Here is a 23,863-nt window from a genome sequence, read left to right as displayed (position 1 = left end):
CTGTGACTTATGAAATTGCTCCTGTGAGCTCAACCTCGTCATCTACTCTGGCGTCTAGTGATGTCGTGCACGTCAGTAGGCTCAAGATCTACTACACTGCTTCAGAGTCCAGCCTTTAGTCGCTCCGGGACGGCGCTTTTGCCGCCCGGGGTAGTGCTACGGGGTAGTATTCCCAATGACGAAGAGCCGAGCAGGAAGAAGACGAAGACGACGATTGGAAGCTAGCGCGGGCTGTTGCCTCTTGGTCAACTGCGGCATATTGCCTTGTAAATATACTTGTAAATAGCTTTTCGTCGGCGTCTTCCTACGTAACAATATCGAGAACTGCCCGATTCAGAAGCACGATTTTTTTAGAAGGATTACTTTAGTCGCGGAGGCAATCGGACGTCGCACTTCGGTCATCTGGGCGGGGCCTCGGCGAGCCTCCCCTTTTTTCTAAAGTTGTATCCGACTATAGACAAAATCCAGAATGATTTCTGATGCCGGGGGTTGCTTTGGTCGGCGTACATGGATAGCGCGAAATAATTTCGGGGGTGGGGGGGGGGGGGTCTGAAGCCCCATAAGCCCCTCCCCGCCCCGGCTACGCCTCTGTCTACTACATGTAGGAGGCTCATCACCAGTCAGCAAGAAGTTATGTACCGTATGTGCATCCTATTATTAGTTGACAGAACAAGACATCGGTTTCTTGTAATTATATTATGGATGGGCAAGTGCTTAACAGTGGCTTAATTAGGTGAAGTTTATTCGAGGCTTGGGCATGCCACAAGCATTGCCAATAGTCTCTAAATTTTTTCCAAATGGAAGTGTAGCAGCATCGACTTCGAGGAAGAAAAGGAGAATGGCGGCTGGCTAGGCCGACAGGCCACTGCTTAGGAAGCGAAGCAGGCGTGTGGCTCAGAACACGAGCGGCTCACGCGAGGTGGTCGGGAGGTTTTATTTGCTGAGGAATGAGCGTCAGCTAGGGCCTTCTGCTCAGTAAAAATATTACACTGTTTATTGTGGCTCATCGTCATCCCTGATTTTGCATGCCACAAAAGGTTTCAAATCTATGGCGGGGAAAGCTATGGAAGAGTTGAAATCTTTTGTTGCTGTGGATGTGGTGATTTCATTGGCGGGCACATTACCATCGATGCCTCTGTGCCCAGGCACCCAGCATATTATGACACGATTTGCATAAACAGCGCACAGAGTATATAAAGATCAATAATTACAAGATTTTTATGCTTTTGTAGTGATACTAAAGCCTTGACAACGCTTAGAGAGAGAGAAACGTTTATTAAACGAAACAGTGTCCCGAGCGAGGCCGGGTATCACCCTAAGGTGGGAGGGCTCCTTAGTCCAGGAACCCTCTGGCTTCGACTGCCCTCTTGGCCCTGGCGACGAGTTGTCGCTGGTCTTCCAGGTCCCCGAGGGTTAGCTTGGCCTCCCACGTTTCGAATAGGTCGTTTGCTTCTATTGCTCGTTTTGCGTGCGTTTCTGGTTGCATTTCGCTGCCCTCCTGCCACGGGCATTCCAGGAGCAAGTGTGCCAGAGTGTCGGGTACGTTGCAAAGTGGGCAGAGGTAGCCGTGGAGCGTCGGGTAGAGGCGATGCATTATCGTTCCGTGCGTGTACGTATTACTTTGCAGGCGTCTAAGGATTAGGCTTTCTTCTCTGTCGAGTTTAGGGTGCGGTGGAGGGTACACTCGACGCTCGAGCCTGTAATGTTGCAATATGGCCGAATAGTTGGTGGATACGGCCTCCGGCTCTTCTGTCACGGGTCCGAGAGCGCGTGGGGAGAGGGGAGCCCGGCTGACATGCTCGCGGGCAGCGGCGTGGGCCGCTTCGTTCCCCTCTAGGCCCTCGTGTCCGGGTACCCACGTTACGCAGGTGTACGGGAGCGGAGTGCTTCGTCTTTTTAGTATCTTGAGTGCATCGGCCGAGATGCGGCCCCTCAAGAAGTTTCTGCAGGCGGCCTGAGAGTCGGTGAATATAACCACTGCGTCTGTGCATGTGGTGGTGGCGAGAGCGATTGCCGCTTCTTCAGCCGTTTCCGGGTTGCGTGCCTTGATGGTTGCCGATGCTAGCTCGGAGCCTTGGGAGTCTACGACGCTCAGAGCGTACGCGTTTCGATGCGGATACTTGGCCGCGTCGGTGTAGCGGGCATTCGGGTCATGCCTGAAACTTCGTTTGATGGCGTTGGCTCTAGCCTGTCTTCTGCTCTTGTGATATATGGGATGCATGTTGCGCGGGACACGTGCGATGCAAATGCACTCTCGAACGTCCGGTGGTATTCGTTCTTTCTTGTCCGTGTCTGCGACATACGTCTCGCTGTAGTTTAGGTGTCGGAGTACTGATCTCCCTGTGGGCGTGAGCTTGAGTCGTTCCAGCTGGCTGTTCTTGTGCGCTTCGGCGAGCTCTTGCCACGTGTTGTGGACGCCCATCTTAAGGAGACGTGATGTAGAGGCCATGGCGGGTAGTCCCAGGGCGACTTTGATTGCCTTCCTTATAGGGTGGGTAAATATAATTGCTTTCTCTAGTTCTAATTGTTTTATATGTTTCACAGCCGATAATAATACATAGGCTTCAGCCGTGAGAATACTTGTTTGTGCATGCAGAATGCCAGAGTCCGAAAAGGACGGACTGACTGCTGCATAAGAAATGCCAGCTCGTGACTTAGATGCATCGGTGTACAACTCCGGGTAGCAGTATTTCGACCGAAGTTCAAGGAAGTGCATTTGAATTTGCATCTCAGGAGCATGCTTACCAACTTTAATAAACGACATGTCCCATTCCATGAGCTGCCACAACCACGGCGGTGACAGTTTCGCTGGAAGCATTAGATCGTGTTGTAGAAGAGGGACACACATTTCTTCACTGAGATTCCTAACAAGCAGTGCGATGGAGTCCCTGGCTGTGGGCCGATTATTAAAAAGTATGGCACAGGACACATCATTTACAGTTGTGCAACAAGGATGTTCAGGATTCGGGTTTACTTTCAGATAATATGTGAAGCTGCAATATGACCTCTGTAGACGGAGTGACCCCTCATTGGATTCTACATAGAAGTCTTCTACAGGGCTTGTCCTGAAAGCACCAGTCACTAGGCAGATACCTAGATGGTGCACAGAGTCCAGGATTTTTAGCGCGCTTGGCATTGCAGAATGATAGATTATAGCACCATAGTCAAGGCATGGGCACGAGTTGATCGTGCGCAAAACATGTCTACCAATCATAGTGTGGCGCGGCACGCTTCTACCATTTGCGGGAGTATCAGCGCCGGCCGAGTGGGGGAAAGAACAAAAAATGTGCGCTGGTTAGACTTTGGTGCAAGGCTGGAGTCAACAGCGGAGCTTGTGATCACCTAGCTTTTACGTGGCTTGCCTAAGTTGTTTGCAGGTTTTGCGAGGTTATGCTAGGCTTTTCTAAGTTGTTGGTAGGCTTGGCTAAGCCGTTTCTAGGTTTTGTGAGGTTATAATAGGCTTGGCTAAGCCGTTTCTAGGTTTTGTGAGGTTATAATAGGCTTGGCTAAGTTGTTTCTAGGTTTTGTGAGGTTATGTTAGGTTTTGCTAAGTTGTTGTCTCCGGTGCTTTGATGTTTGAAGTTTTCGAGCAGTCGCAGGCCGGGATCGCTTTCTCAGCGACATCGAGCGTTCAGACGGCGACTCTCGCGTTCCCTGGACCGAAACTCAGGATCCTCGACTCAGCGTCGCCTCTTCTCAGCCACAGCTTCAGCGCTGTTTTCTGGATCAGCTTGGCAGCGACACATCGCTTCACGCTTCTTCGGGCGTCCGGACTTTCTTTGGTCTTCCCATGGCAGCAGCCTGTACGCACGGAGTAGAGGAGGCAAGAGATGTGTTGCCGTACCAGCTGTTCAGAGCTTTTGCTCGCCTTTGACGTCACGACTGTGCCGTACGCGCATGCGGTGCAAGGACGTTACGTGGCTTGGTGCTCTCGCAGGTGGCTGCTGGGCAAAGCGAGGTGGTACACAGCTGGGCTGAGTTTTCTGGTAACACTCCATGGCAGAACTAAAAGCTTAAACAGCTATGCTATTAAAACTGCTTATGTATAAAAGCATCTCTTATGTTTGTCTCGACACGAACAAGGTGGTTTACTGTCGACCTACCTCCTCAGAAGCCACATTGAAGGATGTCTAGTATGTTGTTACTTTCTAAGAAACAGATTAAGTGCCGGTTTACCATTTTTTCAAACACTTTGCACAGACAGCTTGCTAGCACTATTGGACTATAGCTGCAGGCTAAGGATGGGTCTTTGCCTTGCTTAAATAACCGGAGGACTATAGCTTCTTTCCATGAGGACGGAATATACCCAGTCGCCTACATAGCATTAAAAAGAGACAGGAGTGTTTTTAGTGCTTCAGTGTGCATAATCATTTCATACATGATCCGATCGCCACCTGGCGCCAAGTAGTTGCAACAAACAAGAGATTGCTTAAATTCAGCTAAGTTAAACAGGCGATTGCAATGTCCCTGCCACACAGGCACCCACAAACTACTTCAGGATAAGGGAGCGCGACACTTCTTGGGAGTTCGACCTCAAGGATGTTGTGGTCGTGTCGTGGCCAATAAGGAGTTTTTAAAAGTAGCCGCCGGAGGTGCATTCAGCGGTGTTTGGTTCTTGTACAAGTACAAGAATGTAGCTATTATAATTAATGTGCCTTATATAAAAATATTATTCAATATACTTGACGTGAAAAACATACAACTCGTTAATGTCAAAGTGCACTCACTAAACATAGCAGTGCTGACAGTGATGCTTGCCACCCTCAGCTTATCTGTGTTTTCCTTTGTTTTCCTGCAAGCTGTACTAAAATGCGGCATATCATGCGCGGGGATCTCCTGAATTTTCGCATTTTTAATGCACGAGGGCAAGTCAAATGAAAGTGAGCCAACTCACCCTGCTAAATAATGGTTCGGTTCATTATCTGCGAGGCATGCACATAGCACACAGGCATCTCTCATTTACAAAAGCGACACACAGATGTGAGAACAAAAGTTCTTTAATGCTCTCATACACTGGGTTGAATATGGTTGTGTGACATAATGGAAGCTCCAAAAGTTGAACAGCATGGTGTCGTGGGGCTTCTGACAGCTCAAGATGTTTCCCAAAAAGAGATTAGTCACCGTGTGGCTGCCCTGTACGTTGAACATTGCATTTCAGTGGCCACTGTGAAGTGTTGGAAGAAACGGTTCAAAGAAGGACGTGAAAGTTTCAAAGACGATCCAAGACCATGCCACAGTCACCGTGCAATCACCTCCAACACACTTGCAAAGGTTGATGAGCTGATAAGACAAGAAACGGCGGATAAGCTTTGATGAACTGGCAAAGCGTGTCAATATCAGTCACAGTTAGCATCACACCATAATTCATGAATATCTCCATTATCGGGTCTTGTGTGCGCAATGGATGCCCAAAATTTTGAACCACCGCCAGAAGACGGAGAAGTTCGGCGATGCCTTGACTCTTATGATCTGTTATCACAATGACGGTGATGACTTCTTGTCTGCAATTGTGACCGGGGACGAATCATGGTGCCACTACTACGAGCCTGAAACATGAGGGCAAAGCTTACAGTGGAAACATTCGAATTCATCACCCCTAATGAAAGCAAACGTTGTCATTCTGCCGGAAAGGTGTCGATTTATTTTCAATCGTCAGGAGCCATTACTGAAAGAATTTACTAAACCTGGAGAGACTATCAATTCTGAATTCCGATAATCAAGTTTCCGATATTGTGAAATGTCGGATTGGCTGCGTGTCGCAGTCAAGAACAAACGACGTGGAAAATTGACGAATGGGGTCATCTTGCTCCACGACAATGCCCGTGCCCACGTTGCTGATGTGCTTAATACAAAACTGGCAAAGTTCAAGTGGGAAACGCTGCAACATCCGCCATACAGCCCAGACCTGTCGCCTTGCAACTTCCTCATTTTGGGGCAAATGAAAAAAACAGCTCAAGGGAACCAGACTCGTGTAGGACGATGACATGAAAGAGTCAGACTTTTTGAAGCAGCAATCCAAGGATTTCTATGAGACGGGAATCACGCAACTCGTTAGTCAGTGGCACAAATGTTTCAATGCTCATGGAGACTACTTTTAAATAAAGTGCCGCATTTGTCATACGGTATATTCGGATCCGCTCACTTTCATTTGACTCGCCCTCGTAAATTTTGCAGAACTCCTGCTTTATATATGTGCTCTCTCTGGCGACTATAATTTCGGTGCAATTACTCACAATACATGATCGGTGACAGCTGCTCCTACGCAATACATGGAACAAACGACAGCGTCATTGAGATTTTTCCTTTGTCGTTGCATATGTACAAAAATGTTAACAAGATTCTTGACTGACAAAGTTTCATTAAAAGATCTGTCCTCAATTTGTTCATTTCATGGCCTTTACATTTTTCATATCAGCTACATGCACTGCTTTGCTGGTTTCAAACTGATATAGTTCTAAAGTTCGTGTAATATTTTCTTATTAAATAAAAACCATGGAAGCATTGATATTAGTTATTTCGGGCATAATTTTTAAGGTATACAAGTATATTCTTTTATGAAAAAATACATATTTTACTTGCCTTGACAGTGCTTAGCGTTGAAGAATTCGTTTGCAGCATGTTTGGCAATGGCAGTGCAGTTATTATTCATGTATTTGATCCCTCGACAAATTCTTTAAGGAGGAGGCAGAACTGCAACATTTCCCCCCCCCCTCCTTTTCTGAACAATATTTCTGGCTATGCCACTGCACCCAACAGCTAGACTTCATCGTTATAATTGATAATGCGGCATCGGCACGTTGCAGTAAGCAGGCTATTTCTCCACAGAAAATATACTGAAGTTGATGGTGCAGCAGCTTTTGTTATAATCGATATAGTAGTAATAAAACTGGTATCGTTATAAGTGAGTTCGACTGTAACCACAAAATTCTCAGTTTTACAATAGCCAGTATGGGCACGAGAGTACTCCCTTCAGCCTCTGAGGGAGATCACCGATCTTTGTTGACCAAAAGCTCCTTTAAACTGCCTTAGCGGAAGGGCAACCGCGTGACACCGAATGCATCTACATCAAGATAAAGAGGACGGAGTTAAAAGGCGTTTACGGGTGCCCGTGTGACAGGGGTATAAGCCTCACTTGAACTTTTGCGATTAAGGGGCTCTTCGCATTCTTGGAACCTCAGTAATGTTTCTGTAAAGTGCGATGCACTCGAGACACATTGAAAGTGTTCCTTGGCTACTTACAAATGATAGGGGATGTGTCGGCCGGCCTATTAGTTTTTTTACCCTATTCCAGACTTTCATCTCATCCGTGTAAGAATTTATACCAGACGTACTTCTCCGAACTCTCTCTTTTAGCACACCGACATCTTCTTCTACCCCAGGACTTTACTTGTTTCAGACTAATCAAGTTTTCTGCAGTTGGAGAGTCATGAAGTTGCCCCCAAGGTTTGTTTTGCTTTTCCCGTGTTTTTTCAAATTCTTCATTCCACCAAGGGATACAAGCCTTATTCGCCAGTCCGTTAGTTTGACAGATGCATTTTTTGGCAGCCTAAATTATAAAGCCCATTAATATGCCACAGCATCGTCTATATAAAAAGAGGCAATATTATCCCGCCTTAAATGTGTTAGCTCTTGGAAAAGTTCTCAGTTAGCCAAGTCAACCTTCCATCGGGGAACATGTGGCAAGCATATATCTTGTTTTGTTAACCTTAACATAACTTGGAAGTGGTTGCTCCCAAAGGGGTCCTTGAGAACGGACCACTCCAGGAACGGCATTAGTGTACTCAACACTATGCTTAAATCTACGGAGGAGTATGTGTTACGTGCCACGCTGTAGTACGTTGGCTCTTCTTTAAGTATGCGTGCTCCTGAGAAAGAGAAAGTTATCAGTTAGGCGACCTCTCGCTTCACGAGTCTCGCCACAAAGTGTTATGTGCGTTTAGATCTCGGACAACTACCGTGTTTACTCGAGTCTAGGCCAACCCCTATACTAAGCTGACCTCCTAAAGTCAGAAGTCAACAAAAAAAATTTATATTACCTCGAATGTAGGCCTAACAAAAAAAAAAGCGAGGACAGCGTTCACAAAATGCAAACAGCATTTATTGAATCTGAACGTGCAGAGTTCATTCGACATCGTTGTCGCCGCTAGACTCATCGCTGTGTTCCTTGTCACTGTCACTTTCAAAAAGTGCGCTATCTTCGGTACCGTCAAGCGCATTAGATATGCTGCACTTTTTAAAGGCGTGCACGATGAAAGTACCTGGGATGTCGTCCCACGCTGCAGCTACCCAGCCCACCAGCTGCGATAGCGATGCACGTTTGATGCGGCCCGTTGCCGCTAGCATGTGGTCTTCGTCAGTCAACCAGTCCGTGAAATGTTTCTGCAGACGATCCTTGAAAGGTTTGTTGATGCAGACATCAAGTGGCTGCAACTGGCCTGTCATGCTGCCTGGTATGACAGCAAGGTCCGTGTTCGCTTGGGCGAGCGCAGCCTTCACGTTGTCGGTCAAGTGCCCACGGTAAGAGTCGAAGACAAGGAGCGAGTTCTTTGTCAAAAGGGCTCTTGGACGCTGTCGCCACACAATCTTAACCCATTCTTCTACCGTCGCACCCGTCATCCACCCGTTCTCATTTGCCCGCACAATGACATTTCTTGGGAAAGTTTCTCGAGCAGGCAGTGTCTTCCTTTTAAATATCATATAAGAAGGGAGTTTATGCCCATCAGCTGTGCAGCACAGCATCACAGTTGCACGCTGCTTCTCGTAGCCCGCAGAGCGCACCTTCACCTCCTTGGCACCCCTTTCATTCACGGTGTATGCCACTGGCATATCAAAATACACAGCCGTCTGGTCGGCATTGTCGATTTGCCCAAGGTTGTAGCCTGCCGCTTCTCTCTTTCGCAGCATGTAGCACTGAAATGCTATCAGCTTTTTTTCGAAATCGCTTGGCAGCTTCCGGGTGATTGAAGTGCAACGTTGGAGGCTGAAGCCGAAGCACTTCATGAATTTCTGAAGCCAGCCCCAGCTGGCTTTGAAATCCTTTGGCTTTAGACCTCGCTCCCTCGAAAGTTCCCTAGCTTTCACTTGGAGCACTTCTGTTGTTACTGGAAAGGCAGCTGCTTGCTCTCTGCGTCCAAACAAAGTCGGCCAAAACTGTCTCCACTTAGTGGTGACGACCTTTCTTTGGTCCGCTAAATGCCATCCTCGTTGCGGCGAACGCAAAAAGCTGCTGTCGTTTTCCCCTCCAACGACGGACGTTTTTCTTGTCGACGCCGAAGTCCCGCCCAGCTTGAAGGTTTGACGATGCTTCTGCGGCTATCACAACTTTTCGCTTGAAAGTGGCACTGTAGTGGCATCTCCTGCTTGGTGCCATCACGATAACACCACACCGCACACCGATACGGCTGACATGACACAGGTCAAAATGGCGACCTCGCTTGCGTATGGTTGGCTACTGGCACGGCCAGTAGTGGCTGTGATACCGACTTATCTAGATGGCGCTAGCTATGCACCCTATTTAGCAGTTTCAATGAAAAACTGGCGCGTTTCTTAAAATCCTCGAATCTAAGCCGACCCTAGACTATGGAATATGATTATTTGAAAAAAACTATGGGCCTAGATTAGAATAAATATGGTATGTATTGCACTAGAAGTTCATCTATGTCGTTTTGAAATTCGGTTTTATCAAGTTGATGATTGGGAGGGATGTATACAGAGCGGATAGTGACTAACTTGTCAAGCAACACCCCTCAAACAGAAACCGCCTCTAGGGAGAGTTTTAATTCCCAGCAGGCAACACCTCTGTCGACCATGACAGCCACACCACCGGATAACATGACAGTGTCATCGCGGTCCTTGCGAAAAGCAGTGCACTGTGGAAGAAAATTTGTGTATGTTTGCGGTGTGTTTCTTGATCACACAGCACTTTGGGACTAAATTTACAAAAGAGCTCTTTAATGTCACCAAGATTATGAAGGAGACCTCTAATCTCCCAATGCACTATTTGACAAGCCATCTTAACCCTTTGAGGGACAATGACGTAAATATATGGCGCCGCAAACAACAAAAATGGTCGATGCTGTATATTTACGGCGCCGTCTGCACATTTAAAAAGCGCACCAATTTTCTAACTTTTTCTTTTCTATCATGTGCTGCCACTATGTGAGAATACAGCGATTTTTTTATACGCGCCTTACTCTCTCGGTTATCGTTGCATGGTTTGTTTTAGCGCTAGTTCACTTCTGCGCATCTACGTACTACCGCTCTCGCATTGGCACGCGCGCTGGGTGGGCGGTGGTTTGCGTTTTGTTTCGCAGGCGGTTTCAGCTTCTTTCGCTTGCAAAACTGATGGCTATATCGTTACTAATCGCTCAAAGGGCTAGCGCTTGTTTCTCGCTCGTTTAGTGCTCCCAAGGGTGCACATAGGATGGATGCCGCTGTGCATGAGTTTCTATTGCTTTTTTTTTTGTTGTTTTTGCACACTCGCAAAAACTAATTGCCTCTGGTTGGCGATAAGATGAAGATTAGCGGAAGCTTGTCGCACATTTTGCTTTTTTGATGGGCACACAACCACACAGTTTTCTTCAGTGTGCGCACCTACGCAGCTCGATTACGCTATGGAAATATTAGTGTAAGAGCAGGAGCAAGTGAGAGTTGCGAAACATTCTCCTGTACGCATTTTCAAAGCCTTGAACTATGTAAATAACAATGCATCAAACTTTCAATTCTTATAACAGGGTGTCTACCAAGTTGACATTTCCAAATTCCCTGAGTTTTCCAGGTTTTCCCTGACTGCCTTTGCAAAATTCCCTGAGTGATGCAGAACTGTTTTATGTCAAGGCGAGCTGAAACCATTTCGCCCGATGCGGTCACTCTCTAGTAAGCATATAAAAAAACAAAAAAAAAAACCGAATTACTCCAATTTGAACACTAAGGAGTAGTGTTCATGTTATTCAAGAAGAGAATAGAAGGGAAAGGTTAGTAAAATGCACAGCAAATAAAATGTCTTCGAAAATAATTGCAAATGGAGTCGGACATTCTCAAATACGAATAAAAAAGGAGATGCATACAAAAGCGAATATTTTCGAATATGAGCTATTTCTATCAATTGATAGCAAGCTCAGTGGTACGAGGCACCGAACTTTGTCACAATTGAGATTCTCTCTCAAGAGCTCGTAAGTCGACCTCAACTGTCCTGACATACTCTCAGCCCGCGCACGACACCTCATCGTTGTGTTTCACTGCTTCAAAGAGTTTATTTTGGTTTGGATGAGGAACAATTGCATCTCGGCATCAGCCTACACTTAGTTTTTTAAGCTCAAGCTCCTTCAAAACGGCAGCAGCATGCTTCCTTTTCCATTCATTCCTCAATGCGTAGGTCCTTTCTGTTCTTGTACTCCTTCCGTCACTTGTTCGTTTCACGGACCATTTGAAGCATCTTCTTGGTCAGTTGCACAGTCCACGTCCTAGTTTTCGAACTCCTTAGGGGCCGCGAAAACATCCGAAAAATCGGCCAGTTGGAAAAAAATAAATGCATGTCATTTACTGCCCTTAAGGGCTCAAACCACGACAAGCACATTTGAAAACGCTCTGGACGCCTGCCGGTACACGTATTAGGCATATCGGTGCTAGTACTGTGACAGGAAACACAAGGTGCACGCGTGTATAATTAAGGAATACATAAAAGTGTCCTGTGGAAATGGCCCCTTCCCCACTTGTTACGCTTCACTGCAATACTTTTGCATATGCTTCACCAAGTAACATTTCTGTACGAAGGCAAAGCTGACTTTCGAGAACCAGCATTATGCAACGCATCATGCTTTCCAAGCTTCTAAACCAATCGCGAGGACCGCAAAGGCGAAGTCCATGCCATTGCTGACAGCAGCAAATTCTTTCAATAAAAAACATGGCACCCAATGGCAAGAAGCTTCATAGCGAACGTCGAAGCATTTAGGCCTAGCATTGCCGCAGCGGTGGCTACGGCTGCCAGTGGATCTGCGTGCGAGAGCGCCAGTTTCAGGCGACGAGGTAATCAAAATGGCAGCAGTGGTGGCTTTGATTATTGCCGTTTCGGACCTACGGTCATAGCAAAATGTCTGGAAAATCAGACGGCGAAGAGTTCTTGCGTCCGAAATTTCAGACGTTCTGATACATTGACTCTATGGGGTACATGGTGGTGCTGCGAAGTCGTTCAAATTATCGGGAATCCGTAAAGTCGGTCGTTGACTGTACACTGGCGACTCCTCCAGCCGACGACAGGACGTCAAAGACGATTCATTACAATTCCTGTCTGTTGCTCGAGCCAGCATGACCACGACTTTCGAGCCTTTCAATAAAATTACAGCTAATTTTCCCTGATAGAGGCACAAATTCCCTGAGTTTTCCCCGAGTTTTTCGAGACTACTCAAAATCCCTGAGAATTCCCGGTTTTCCCGGTTGGTAGACACCCTGTATAAGTTTATTTCTTTTTTTATTGTTGTTATTCATAAATAAAGAGTACATATATACCATCGCAAAATATTTTTTTCTCACTTTACGGTTACCCTAGAAAAATTATGGAGAATTTTTTTCGAAATAAGTCCCCAAGAAGAATTGGAATCTGCAATAAAAAAATCGACCCTGAGCAGTCGCATATGGCAAAAAAAATAATAGACCCTCAAAGGGTTAAATAGTTTTGCGCCATGCATTTTAAAAAGAAAGAAAGCTTACAGAGCTCTTTGCAGGCCCTGTGATGCGGGATTTATCTTTCTTTGTGCGATCGCAAGATTCCTAAGGCGCTGGTGGTACCGTCTGGCTAGTTATTGTGTCCAGTGCCTTGCAAGAGGTGTGTTTCTTGCGAGCAGTGTGTTTGACGTGAAGGCCTCGACACATCAGGTGAGACCTTTGAGGCTACCAGCCCGGAGGTTGATGGCACCTTCTGCTGGGGCAGTGGAGCAGCAAGCACTAGCTTCAGCCGCCAAGGGGGCGGATGGCACCACTGGCGGCTCACTGCGTGTGGACCGGACAGCCACCGGAAGCTGTTGTGTCGCTACCCCCTGACGGGCCACATCAACAAAGCTGCTTTTATGCAGGTATGATACCCGCCTACGTGCTTCCTTGAACAATACATTCTTTTACCTTGACTGTTACGATTTCTTTTTCTTTTTTCCATGATGGGCTGAACCACAAGTATGCAGCGAGCTCTCATCACAGTTCCCCCAGTAGAGAAAGTTTTGACATGATTCAAAAAGCTGTTTGTTAGCACTGAATTTCGCAGAAGCCCGTCAGCCTCGGCAGTTCTGTGAACTGTGGCCAAATTGCTGGCACTTAAAGCATTGCAGAGGATTTGGGATATATGGACTGACTTGGATCTTGACATACCCTGTCTCGATAGAGTGGGGCAGGTTGCTTGAGCCAAATGTGTTAGGTGCTTGGTATTGATCGCTTTTTGTCCCACCTCATTTTAATTCTTTTGACACTGATCACACTCTGATCAATTCAACCCTCGAGAAGTTTGGCTTCAGTCAATTCCATCAGATCATCGGAAACGACACCTCAAATTGTGTTCATGGTGTGGGGTGCAGTAACTTTCATGACCAGTTGTTTCATGACCAGATAAAAAGTACTGAAGGGCTCCGTATAACTAAACACACTGAATAGACTGTATGACATTCTCTCAGCTCAGTATGGTGTTTCTACCCAAATGCCCCTTAAAATGAGAACCACTTTAAATAATCTTGAGCTAGTACACATAGTACACAAATGGTCAAGCCCTAAACATTTGTAGTGCATTGCATAACACAAAACAACTTTTACTTTGCTGCTGACAACTTAAAATGTATCACCACATACTCCCATTTCCAAGACAGCAATACAAAAACGGGATTGCTAAGCCTTGGATTCTAGGGCAAAACACTAGCCAGCCCACGGCTATGGCTGTGTTGTTGCCAATGAACGCACATATCCCACTGAATTTAGCAGCTTTATTTGAAATATGTTTTGCCACAGACTGGCAAAGCAGGTTTGGTTGTAAGTTGATGCAATTGTTGCAAGACATCCACATGAGTGCTCTAGTAGCTGGTGTTGGCATGTGTTAATTCTACACTCCTCTATGCTGTCGCCATCATGTATTGCATTGTACTAAATTAGTTTTGGATTATGACTTCCTTGGGTACCATGACGTGACAAGGGTTGTACAGTTGAACCTGTTTATGATGAACTCAGCAGGTCCGCAAAAAGTGGTAGTTCTATCAGTCTGGTACATATCTTACCCTTCAAAACATTAAAAAATATCGATGGCACTGTAGCTGGTATCAGCAGTTCAAATTAGAGACCACTTTGGTCCAAAAACAGGAATTTCAATACCTTCTTTTCTGCATCTAACTGCAAGTTTGACATGAAAACTCGAACAAGGTGCGACATTCTCATGAGACAAGAAAAAGGGCTTTTGAGGCACAGACAGAAAGCAGACAGTACCCAGTGTGGCAGCTGTCAAGAGCCCACCTGGGGAGTGTTGCAGATGAGCGAAGGCAACAGGTCACCAGGCTTGTAGGCCCTTTTAAGGCACTGAGTGATGTCGAAAAAGAACAGGTACTGCTTGTCCCTGAACAAGAGGAAAAAACTTAGCTTTAACAATGACACCAGCATAGAGCGACAGACAGACATTTGTTACCCAAAGACAAGAGAGAGAGTCACCATTTTTTGCAGCCTCTTAAGGGGAGATGCTCCATGAGAAAAACATTTTTTAAACATTTTTACAAGAAATTTAAAAATCCACCCACTTAGCATTCAAAGCATATTTCACATATGTCATTAGTTCCTGTGTAGCCGCTATAGTTCTTGAGTTATGTCCTACACAATGGCAAAATAGAGCAATTTTGTGGGCACTTTATTGTGAAATAAATTTTGGCAAAAAAGCTTTGTGCTGTAGTTTACTTAGCTCGTTGTGGACCGCTAAGTGCCGCTATCTATTCAAACAGCATGTATTACAATTACTGCAACTATGAAAACAACATTAGGACACTTCCACAAATATTTTTTCACAATCGCATGAAAATAACCTTGTACATTTGGCATCCTCTTGAAGATATATACAGTGCTGATACGTACTTATCTCCCAGGAGTAGTTGCGAAAGAACAAGCTTATATTTAAGGGATCGAGAAAAAAAAAATTTGTTGAAATGCTCGAATCTTTTTGCATAGTTCCAGTAATTGTACACACTGTTTGGCCAGATATCGGCACTCTATGATCTACAAAGACCTAAACAAGCTAAAGCACGATGCTTTTTGTGAAAATTTAGTACATAAAGAAGTGCCTTCAATGATGACTATATTTTGCCATTGTGCATCACATAACTCAAGAACTACAATAGCTACACAAAAAGTAATTACATATTTGAAATCTGCATGGAACTCCCTATAATTGGCTGAATTTTGAAACCTTTAGTGCAAGTAATAAAAGAAGGTTCTTTTGAGGAGCGAGACCTTAAAAAGTACTGTCTATAAATTTTTTCAGCGGAATGAAAAGCTTACAGAAAATTATCCATACCCACAGTGGTGGGTATGCATCAATTTTGAAATATACATTAAAAATCATTAGCCAATGATTAAAAGCTACAAACTTTCTTGACATACTAGCACCAGCAATATTGATAACCAAATAAATGGAAATTGCCCTCTGCAGAAAAGTTAAGTATAAACATGTGCACAAGACAAATTTTTTCACTGAAGTGAATAAAGTCTTAAGAAATGGCTAAAACTCGCAACAGGCTTCTACAAAACATTTAACGTTAAACTATACTTTTTGTCAGATATCCTCATGCATCCATCTTAAGTCAGCTAGCACACAATAGAAAAGTAGAAGTAGAAACACAGGACTATGCTTAACTGTTTTTACAAGGAACATGCTCATGCATATCTATACATATCTCACATTATAAATTGCAAAAATGATGACAAAACCACAGCCAAGTAGTGAAAGCACAGCAATGGTGATGGCATGACTAAATGTTCCAGTCATCAAGCAAGGCACAGTCTTTCTCAAAGGATCAGCAGTGATTGCTGTTGTTCCTCTTTTGTCCATTATTAGGCCTTGACAAGCTCTCGTGTCACCTAATCTACAAACTGAGGGAGATCACTGTACATTTAAGAATTTCACAAATTCTCTAAGTTCCTTTCTTCCCCTTTTTAAGTGTAACTCCTACACCGTTTTGAAAAACTGCCTGAAAGTTGTAATAAAACAGAGTTCAATACAATAACTAACCTTTAGTTGATACAATGACTAAGCTTTAACTTCAAATAAAATCTAACTTTCTGTGGTATTCAGCAGTTGTTTTTATATAACGTAGATGGCACTAGGTACGCGCCTTATCACATCAGCTGACGCTTGCACCTGTATATATATGCTCATCATGGACTAATGAAGAGGAGTGTTGTTCGAGGTCCGGCCTGGTGCGGTTCTTCGGCACCCGCAGCGTAGTCAGGCAGCGCACAACGGAGGATACAACAGTTGGAGACGAGGAGTGAAGTGACTGAAAGCGGAAGCAACGAGCCTACATCAACCGCCAGAGTTCCTGCCGATGCCCGAGAAGCCCGCCATTCCTTGTATGCACCGCCTTTTCAAGAATTATCTTCTGGCATCGGGGAGTGACACCCACCCATCTGCACGTCGTAACGCTTTGCTACTGCACTGCTTGGGTACTGAAGGCCAATGCTTGTACTACGCATTGCCGGAGAAGAAACCGTCGACACTGCATGCAGAGGAAAAGAATAAAGGCGTCACGAGCAATGAGTACGATGCAGCAGTGGCTACGTTGGATGCTTACTTCACTTCTAAAATGAACGTCATTGTGGAGCGGCATAGGTTCGGACAGCCCATCCAACTGCCTGGGGTTGTGTTCGTCACGGCATAGCGTGAGCTGGCATTGAGTTGCGACTTCAGTGAGCAAGTTGACGATTTCATTTGTGACTAACTTGTACCGAAAGTGAGAAACCACATTCTTTGGGAATGCCTACTTAAAAAATTAAATTATGGGGTTTTACGTGCCAAAACCACTTTCTGATTATGAGGCATGCCGTAGTGGAGGACTCCACAAATTTAGACCGCCTGGGGTTCCTTAATGTGCACCTAAATCTAAGTACATGGATGTTTTCGCATTTCGCCCCCATCGAAATGCGGCCACCGTGGCCGGGATTTGATCCCGTGACCTCGTGCAAGGAACGCCTACTTCTAGAAGGCACTTCCCCTACTCTTGAGCGTGTGCTGGCTATTGCGAACAATATTGAAGAAGCTATGAAGTACTCACTTGAGCTGCAGTCATTGGCTGCAAGCATTCAAAAGGTGGGAAAATGTCAATTCCATGCCGCACAGAATCCCGATTACTGCTACCGCAGCAGCACAAGTCTTGTTTTTGTTGCTGGTCTTCGCAGCATCTTGCAGATTACAAGAAATGCAAGGCACAGAATAAAATGCCAAACGAGCGGGCCCTCCAGGTCCACGAAGTCGATAGCTGGAGTACATCCGGCGACCTCAACGTCTTGCATCTCGCACGGCCGAGCAAAGTAGGAATAAACATCCAAGTCGTTGTGCAGGATGTACCTATACGTTTCCTCGCAGATACGGACCCTGCTGTCTTGATTCTGTCCACCGTCACACATTCAAGGTTGAAATGCCTTTCCAAGCAGCCAACATCAGCATCACTTTACAGTTTTTCTAGGCACAGAATACGCACAGAGGGGTGTTTTACAGCAGCAGTCGTCTTCCAGGGTCGACACGCCGACATACTTTTCTACGTCGTCAACGACACCACTGACATCCTCAGCATCAACGCCATCGAAGCACTGTGGCTGCACATTAACGGTATGTCATGTAATAATACACAGTAGGGCTAGACTATGGTGTCAGCCATCTTCTTTATTCTCCCCCCTCGTCCCTTCGTCGTCTTCGTTAAGACACCCTGTCACTTCTTCACAACGTCCATGTACACAAACCCTCTTTGAAGACTCGTCCCTCCTGGGATGAGACATAAATACGTTCCCAATGGTTGCAAACTCGAGCACGCCGTCATCGTTGACGTAACCAACTCTCTTGAGAACACCTTTTTGCACTGCAGTTTGCACCGCGATACGGTCCCGTGCACCCCTGCTTCATACGCGGAAGACCTTTTCTGACGAGTACTAGATCGTTCAGCTGTATACGGGGTATCCGCGTGTTGTGGCGGAGGTCGAACTGCCTCCTCATATCTTTGCGGTATCGCTGGTAGGCTTCCGCAGTTTTCCGCTTCTCGCACAATTGCAGGCGGTCAGCAATACCAAGCTTTTGATCAGCAGGGAGCACCGATGTCTTTCCAAATGCTGCAAAATAGGGACTACAGCCAATACTCACAGTGTGCGACCGATTGTGATGAGCTACAGCGGCGTCCACTTTCCATTGTGGAACTTTTCATTGTGGAACTCCAGTTCTTCAGTTCCCTCCCACAGCAGAGTTGTGCTGACAGTCTCCTGATCTGGGGTTACCGCGAGTCTGGAGAGTGCGTCTGCATCGTTCAGGTGTTCTCCAGGTCTGTGATGAACCACGAACAAAAACTGCTGGAGTTCACTCACCCACCGTGGAATTTTTCCTATAGGCTCTGTGAGGTTAAGGATATACGTTAAGGCTTGGTGATCGGTAAAGAGCGTGGAGCTCCTGCCATCCAGGTAAGGTCTAAAATAGCACAAGGCCATTAGGACTGCCAAACCTTCTTTCTCCGTAGTCGTGTAATTCAGTTGCGCTTTCGAGAATGTATACCAATAATATCCCACGTCCTTTTGATGCCGGCTCCGTAGAGCTTCTGAATCCCTCTGGTAAAGCACTGCACCTGTGTGGTAATGAGAAGTGTCTGTGTTCAGCTCGAAGGGCAACTTAAAGTTTAGAAGCGTCAGAATTGGGTCAGACGTAATGATGCTCACAAGGGTTTGATAAACGGAATCACACTCTGCTGTCCACTGAAATGGCACATTCTTCTTGGCCATTTCTGTGAGGCACTTTGTTTTCGTGGCATAATCTCTAATGAAAGCCTGAAAATGCCCCGCAAAGCCGTGAAATACCTGCAAAGAGTGTAGGTGATACGGTTTCAGCATTTTTCAGATTAGTTCGACTGATTCTTGCTTTGTTGTCTTAGTTTGGCCATCAAATACTCTACCTAGAAACACAACTTTTCTTTGGAAAAACTCACTTTTCTTATCATTAATATTGAGCTCCGCATCACTCAGTGCTTGAAGTACACTAGCAAGATGTTCTGAGTGCTCCTCCTCATTGTGAGAGTAAATTATTATATCGTCGACGTACACGTTACAAAACTTCCCATGAAATGGTTGCAAGACATCATTCATCCAAACGGGAGTCGATTATACTCATAGATGTCAAAAGGCGCTATGAAGGCAGAGTATGTCTTGTATTCTTCAGAAAGTGGAACTTGCCAAAATCCTTTACATAAATCAATATGCGAAAACACTCTGCAGCCACCCGTCTCGTCTATGATAGAGTCTATTCGTGGCATAGGAAATGGTAAAAGCTCTATCTGCTTATTAATTTGCCTGTAATCCATGCAGAGTCGGAGGCTTCCATCTTCCTTAGGTGCAATAGTGATGGGTGATGCAAATGTAGACGTGGATGGACGAATTATCTGTGCAACCAACATCTTTTGAAGCTCATTCTTAAGCGACATACTCTTCTCCATGACATATTACATGACATATTATATGGCTTTTTTCTCATCACTGTAGTATTGCCTAACTTAAATGGTACCTCCAACTTTGTAGTTGCCTTGGGATATCCCTTCAAGTATAGCAATTCCAGGTAAACCCTCTTAACATCTTCAGCTGAAGAGGGCTGCCGTAGGCTCCTCGAAGAAGAAGTTGAAGAAACGCTGAGATTTGCCGCTTTTCATATGTAGTTACTTCTCCAGTCCAGTAGATGTTAAGGTGAAGTGCACTGATGGCTGGACGTGATAGGAGTAATTCATAGGGTACTCTATCGAGTACTAGTGCCTGCGTAGCAACTGTTGCCGAGACAGGATATGGTTAAACATGTCCATTTCTCATGAATATATCGCCTTCCATCGTATCCATGTACTTCCACAGCCCGTCCTTGTTGTACTTTCTCAGTCTCAACAATACGGGCATTTATAAGTGCGATGCTTGCTCCACTGTCAACTAACGTGCTCCTTTACTTTCCATCAACAAAAACAGACATATACAAGAGGTTTGCATGCCACAAATAAACAGCTTTTCTTGGTGTCTTCAGGTGGAAGCCGAAGCCCTCTTTATTTAGCTTTTTGTCACCGCATCTGACTCTTCGTATTGGCTTGAGCCTCCTTGGTCAGCCAGAAAGGACACAGGAGAAGCGGTAGACTTCCAGCTTGCAAGCGGGCATCTTTCATCAGCTCGTGTGGCAGCTGGGCACCTTGCACCAGGCATCACGGGCTGCCGCTGGGGCCCCCGAGTCTTGTAGGTAGAGGTTTCGCATTCCCTGCAGAAGTTCTTCAAACGTTTTGGGCCCTCTCACTTGTGTTTGCTTCTGTAGATCCGGACTCAAACCACGAATGATAATCAGAACCACAGACATTTCAGGCAAGGCCGAGTCAGCCAGCTGGAGTAGCATCCTTTTCTCATAAAAATAGCTGAGTGCAGACCCAGACCTGTACTTGAATGTGATAGCTTTATCCCATAATAATACCTTGTTCTCTCCAAAAGAGCCAAGAAAATTCTCCTTCCACTCCGTCCATGGCTTGTTGCTGTGAGCGTTGACACGCAATTTGTACCAACTCATGGCTATTTCTGATAGGAATAGTCGCATGTTTTTCACTTTATCTTCAACATTGTGTCAGTAGTTTTCATTGCTTGCATATGCATAAAATGTTAGCCAGGACTCGGGACTACTGGAATTTTCACCAAACATGTCTGGCTTCACATATTTGAGACTCGGCCTGTTCATTCCTCTTTCAGTCACATTCACGAGCAAACGCATTAATTCATTTTGCAGTTTGTTTTGTTCCGTTGCACTTCAAGAAACTTCGTGAGCAGGCTAACGCCACTGTCAGACGAAGAAACGGTAGCAGGCTTCACGCAGTTTCGAATTGGAGTCGGCACAAACTTCTCATAATCTTGAAGTTTCACATTCAGCTTCACTTTTTCTTTCGCAACTAAATCATTGCAAGTGAGCATCGTTCTAGCGCTTATATAGGAGACAAATGCGTCAGTGCTCACTGCTTCCAGAAAAGCTTGTTCCTCTTCATCTTGAGGTGTTGCAGCCAAGATTCGGATGCCACCACGTTGATTTGCTCCAATGATGAAGTCCACCCACATCTCGACTTGAATGTCCACACAGAAAAATGCGGCTGCGCCAATTTGTAATAATAAATAGTAGGGTTAGGCTATGGTGTCAGCCATCTTCTTTATTCTCCCCCCTCGTCCCTTCGTCATCTTCATTAAGACACCCTGCCACTTCTTCACAACGTCCACGTACACTCGCCCACATAATATTGCGGGGTGCGCGAGCGCGTGGCGAAACGACCCTCCTCCCCTACTAGCGGGCAACCCCTAGTGTCGAGACCCGCGCCTGCACGCATGCGCGTCCCTCCGAGACTGCAAGCACGCATGTTTCCGCGCTTCCTCCTTGCGCGCCGGCGATATCCGAATGCAGCCACGAGGTGCCTCTGTTGCGTTTGGCGCTGTGGCGGCTTCGACGGGCAAAACTTCGTATATGCAACGGACATGAAGAGCTCATTTTCGTTTTGCCTGTCTCCTTCTATGGAGCGCCTTTCCGGCCACGCTCTTCTGCGGGAGAACGCCCCGTTCGTAACAAGAAATAAACGACGAAGATTGGCTACGAAAAGGTGCAGCGTAGAAAAAAAATCACTTGTTGCGTTCACCACCTATGCGTCAGCGATTATGACTGGACAAAAAGCGGCCGCAGCGGCGCGCGCAAGCTCACGCTTCTGAACACGCTTCGCATAGTTGTGCCCGTCGAAGCCGCCACAGCGCCAATCGCAAGAGAGCTACCTCGCGGCTACATTGGGATATCGCCGGCGCGCAAGGAAGAAGCGCGGAAACATGCACGCTTGCCGTCTCGGAGGGACGCGCATGCGTTCAGGCATCAGTCCCGACCCCAGGGTTTCCCGCTAGCAGGGGAGGAGGGTCGTTACGCCACGCGCTCGCGCGCCCCGCAATATTTTGTGGGCGAGTGTACATGTCATTGCAATGTACCCACATTACGCAAGCACCACAAGGCCTTGATCCAGAACCGTTCTGTCACTTTTCGCACTTGTTTGATGGAAAGTTAGGTCTGGCAAAAAATTCTGTTCATGAGGTCAAGGTAAGAGAAGGAATTGCGCCTGTCGCTGCTAAGTTATGGCACATGCCATTTTCAGTGCGAGATCTGGTACGTGAAGAGCTGATGCGCCTTGACCATGATGATGTCATTAAAACAGTTGATGCACCTGAATGAGTATTGCCAATTGTAGTAGTTGCAAAGAAAAATGGCAAGATAAGAATTTGTGTCGATCTGCACTAACCAAACTGAGCGATTGTTGAAATATTTCCGCTGCCGCACACGGAAGAACTATTGCAAAAACTTCATGGTGCAAGGCATAATTCTAAGATTGATTTAGCAGCCACCTTCCACCAAGTCAAACCGAGTCCTGAAAGCAGAAAATTGACTAACTACCTTCATTATCGATAGTGGATTATACAGATTCAAACACGTCTGCTTCAGCCTTTCATCGGCACAGTCTGCCTTTCAGAAAATGATGGTCACTATTTTGCAGAACTGCAAAAACACTTTGTGCTACATCGATGATGTAATTGTGTATGGAAGCACACATGAGGAACACTTCAAAAATGTGAAACAAGTCTTGCACTTGATTGCAAAGTCTGGATTGTAGTCGAATGACAAATGCATCTTCAATGTACAAGAAATAGACTTCCTTGGTCAGAGGATCAGTCACAAGGGGATAGGCCCTTTACAAAGCAACATTGACGCCATTGAGGCTGCACAGGCACCAACAGATATTGGCACCTTGTGCTCATTCTTGGGCATGGTGGGCTATTACGCCAAGTTTGTGCCCAATTATGCGGCCGTCGTCGAGCCTCTTCGAGAGTTGCTACGTAAGAATACCCCATTCACTTGGAACAATGCAAGACAAGTTTGTTTTGAGCAGCTAAAAAGTTTCTTGACCACAAGATGTTTACAGCTATTTGATCCTGCGGGTGACATTATTGTCACTACAGATGCCTCGTCCTTTGGTTTGTGAGCGGTGTTGCAGCAGACAAGAAATGATGAGCTTGTAACGATTGCTTTTGCTTCTCGCAGGCTTGCCCCACAGGAACAGAAGTACTCCGTTGGGGAACTGGAGGCCATTGCTTCTTTCTGGGCATGCGAACATTAGAGAGTATACCTTTGGGGTCACCCATTCACATTGCGCACCGATCACCAGGCTCTGGTCACACTCCTGAACACAAAAAGAGTAGGTCGACGCCCGTTCCGGATTGTAAGGTGGCATGCCAGGCTGATGGCATACAACTTTACTATTGAATTCCAGAAGGGTGACAGGAATACTGTTGCTGATGCTCTTTCAAGGATGCCCCTCCCAGGTCATGTGGAGGAGGAAGAGAGAGAGGAGAGCGTTTGTGTTGTCTCAACTTGCATTACTCATGTGGAGTTTGTCGTTCACACAATGCGGGACCGCCTGCTTCAACAGGTCATAAAGTGGGTGACGTTGGGATAGCCTGCAGTGAAGATGTTGCCTCCCGAGGCAGTTCCGTTCTACCGGGTGCGGACCGAGCTCTCAGTCGTCGGAGAGCTCCTGCTTCGCGGACACAAATTCGTTGTACCTTCGTCCCTCGTAGCACG

General features: G+C 46.0%; 1 protein-coding gene across 9 annotated transcripts in view; it reads right to left on the bottom strand.

The window, feature by feature from the left end:
• The window catches only part of Ctl2 (Choline transporter-like 2), a 608,937-nt gene that overhangs the window by 338,838 nt on the left and 246,236 nt on the right, over nt 1-23,863 (bottom strand). For all 9 annotated transcript variants that reach the window (XM_065452835.2, XM_065452836.2, XM_065452840.2 and 6 more), the window contains one exon: nt 14,479-14,578. In XM_065452835.2, coding sequence (XP_065308907.1) covers nt 14,479-14,578 — 100 coding nt within the window. The remainder of the gene's footprint in view (nt 1-14,478; nt 14,579-23,863) is intronic.

The sequence above is a fragment of the Dermacentor albipictus genome, chromosome 1 (assembly GCF_038994185.2).
Source record: "Dermacentor albipictus isolate Rhodes 1998 colony chromosome 1, USDA_Dalb.pri_finalv2, whole genome shotgun sequence".
NCBI classification, from domain to species: Eukaryota; Metazoa; Arthropoda; class Arachnida; order Ixodida; family Ixodidae; genus Dermacentor; species Dermacentor albipictus.
This window is presented reverse-complemented; position numbering and strand designations above follow the sequence as displayed.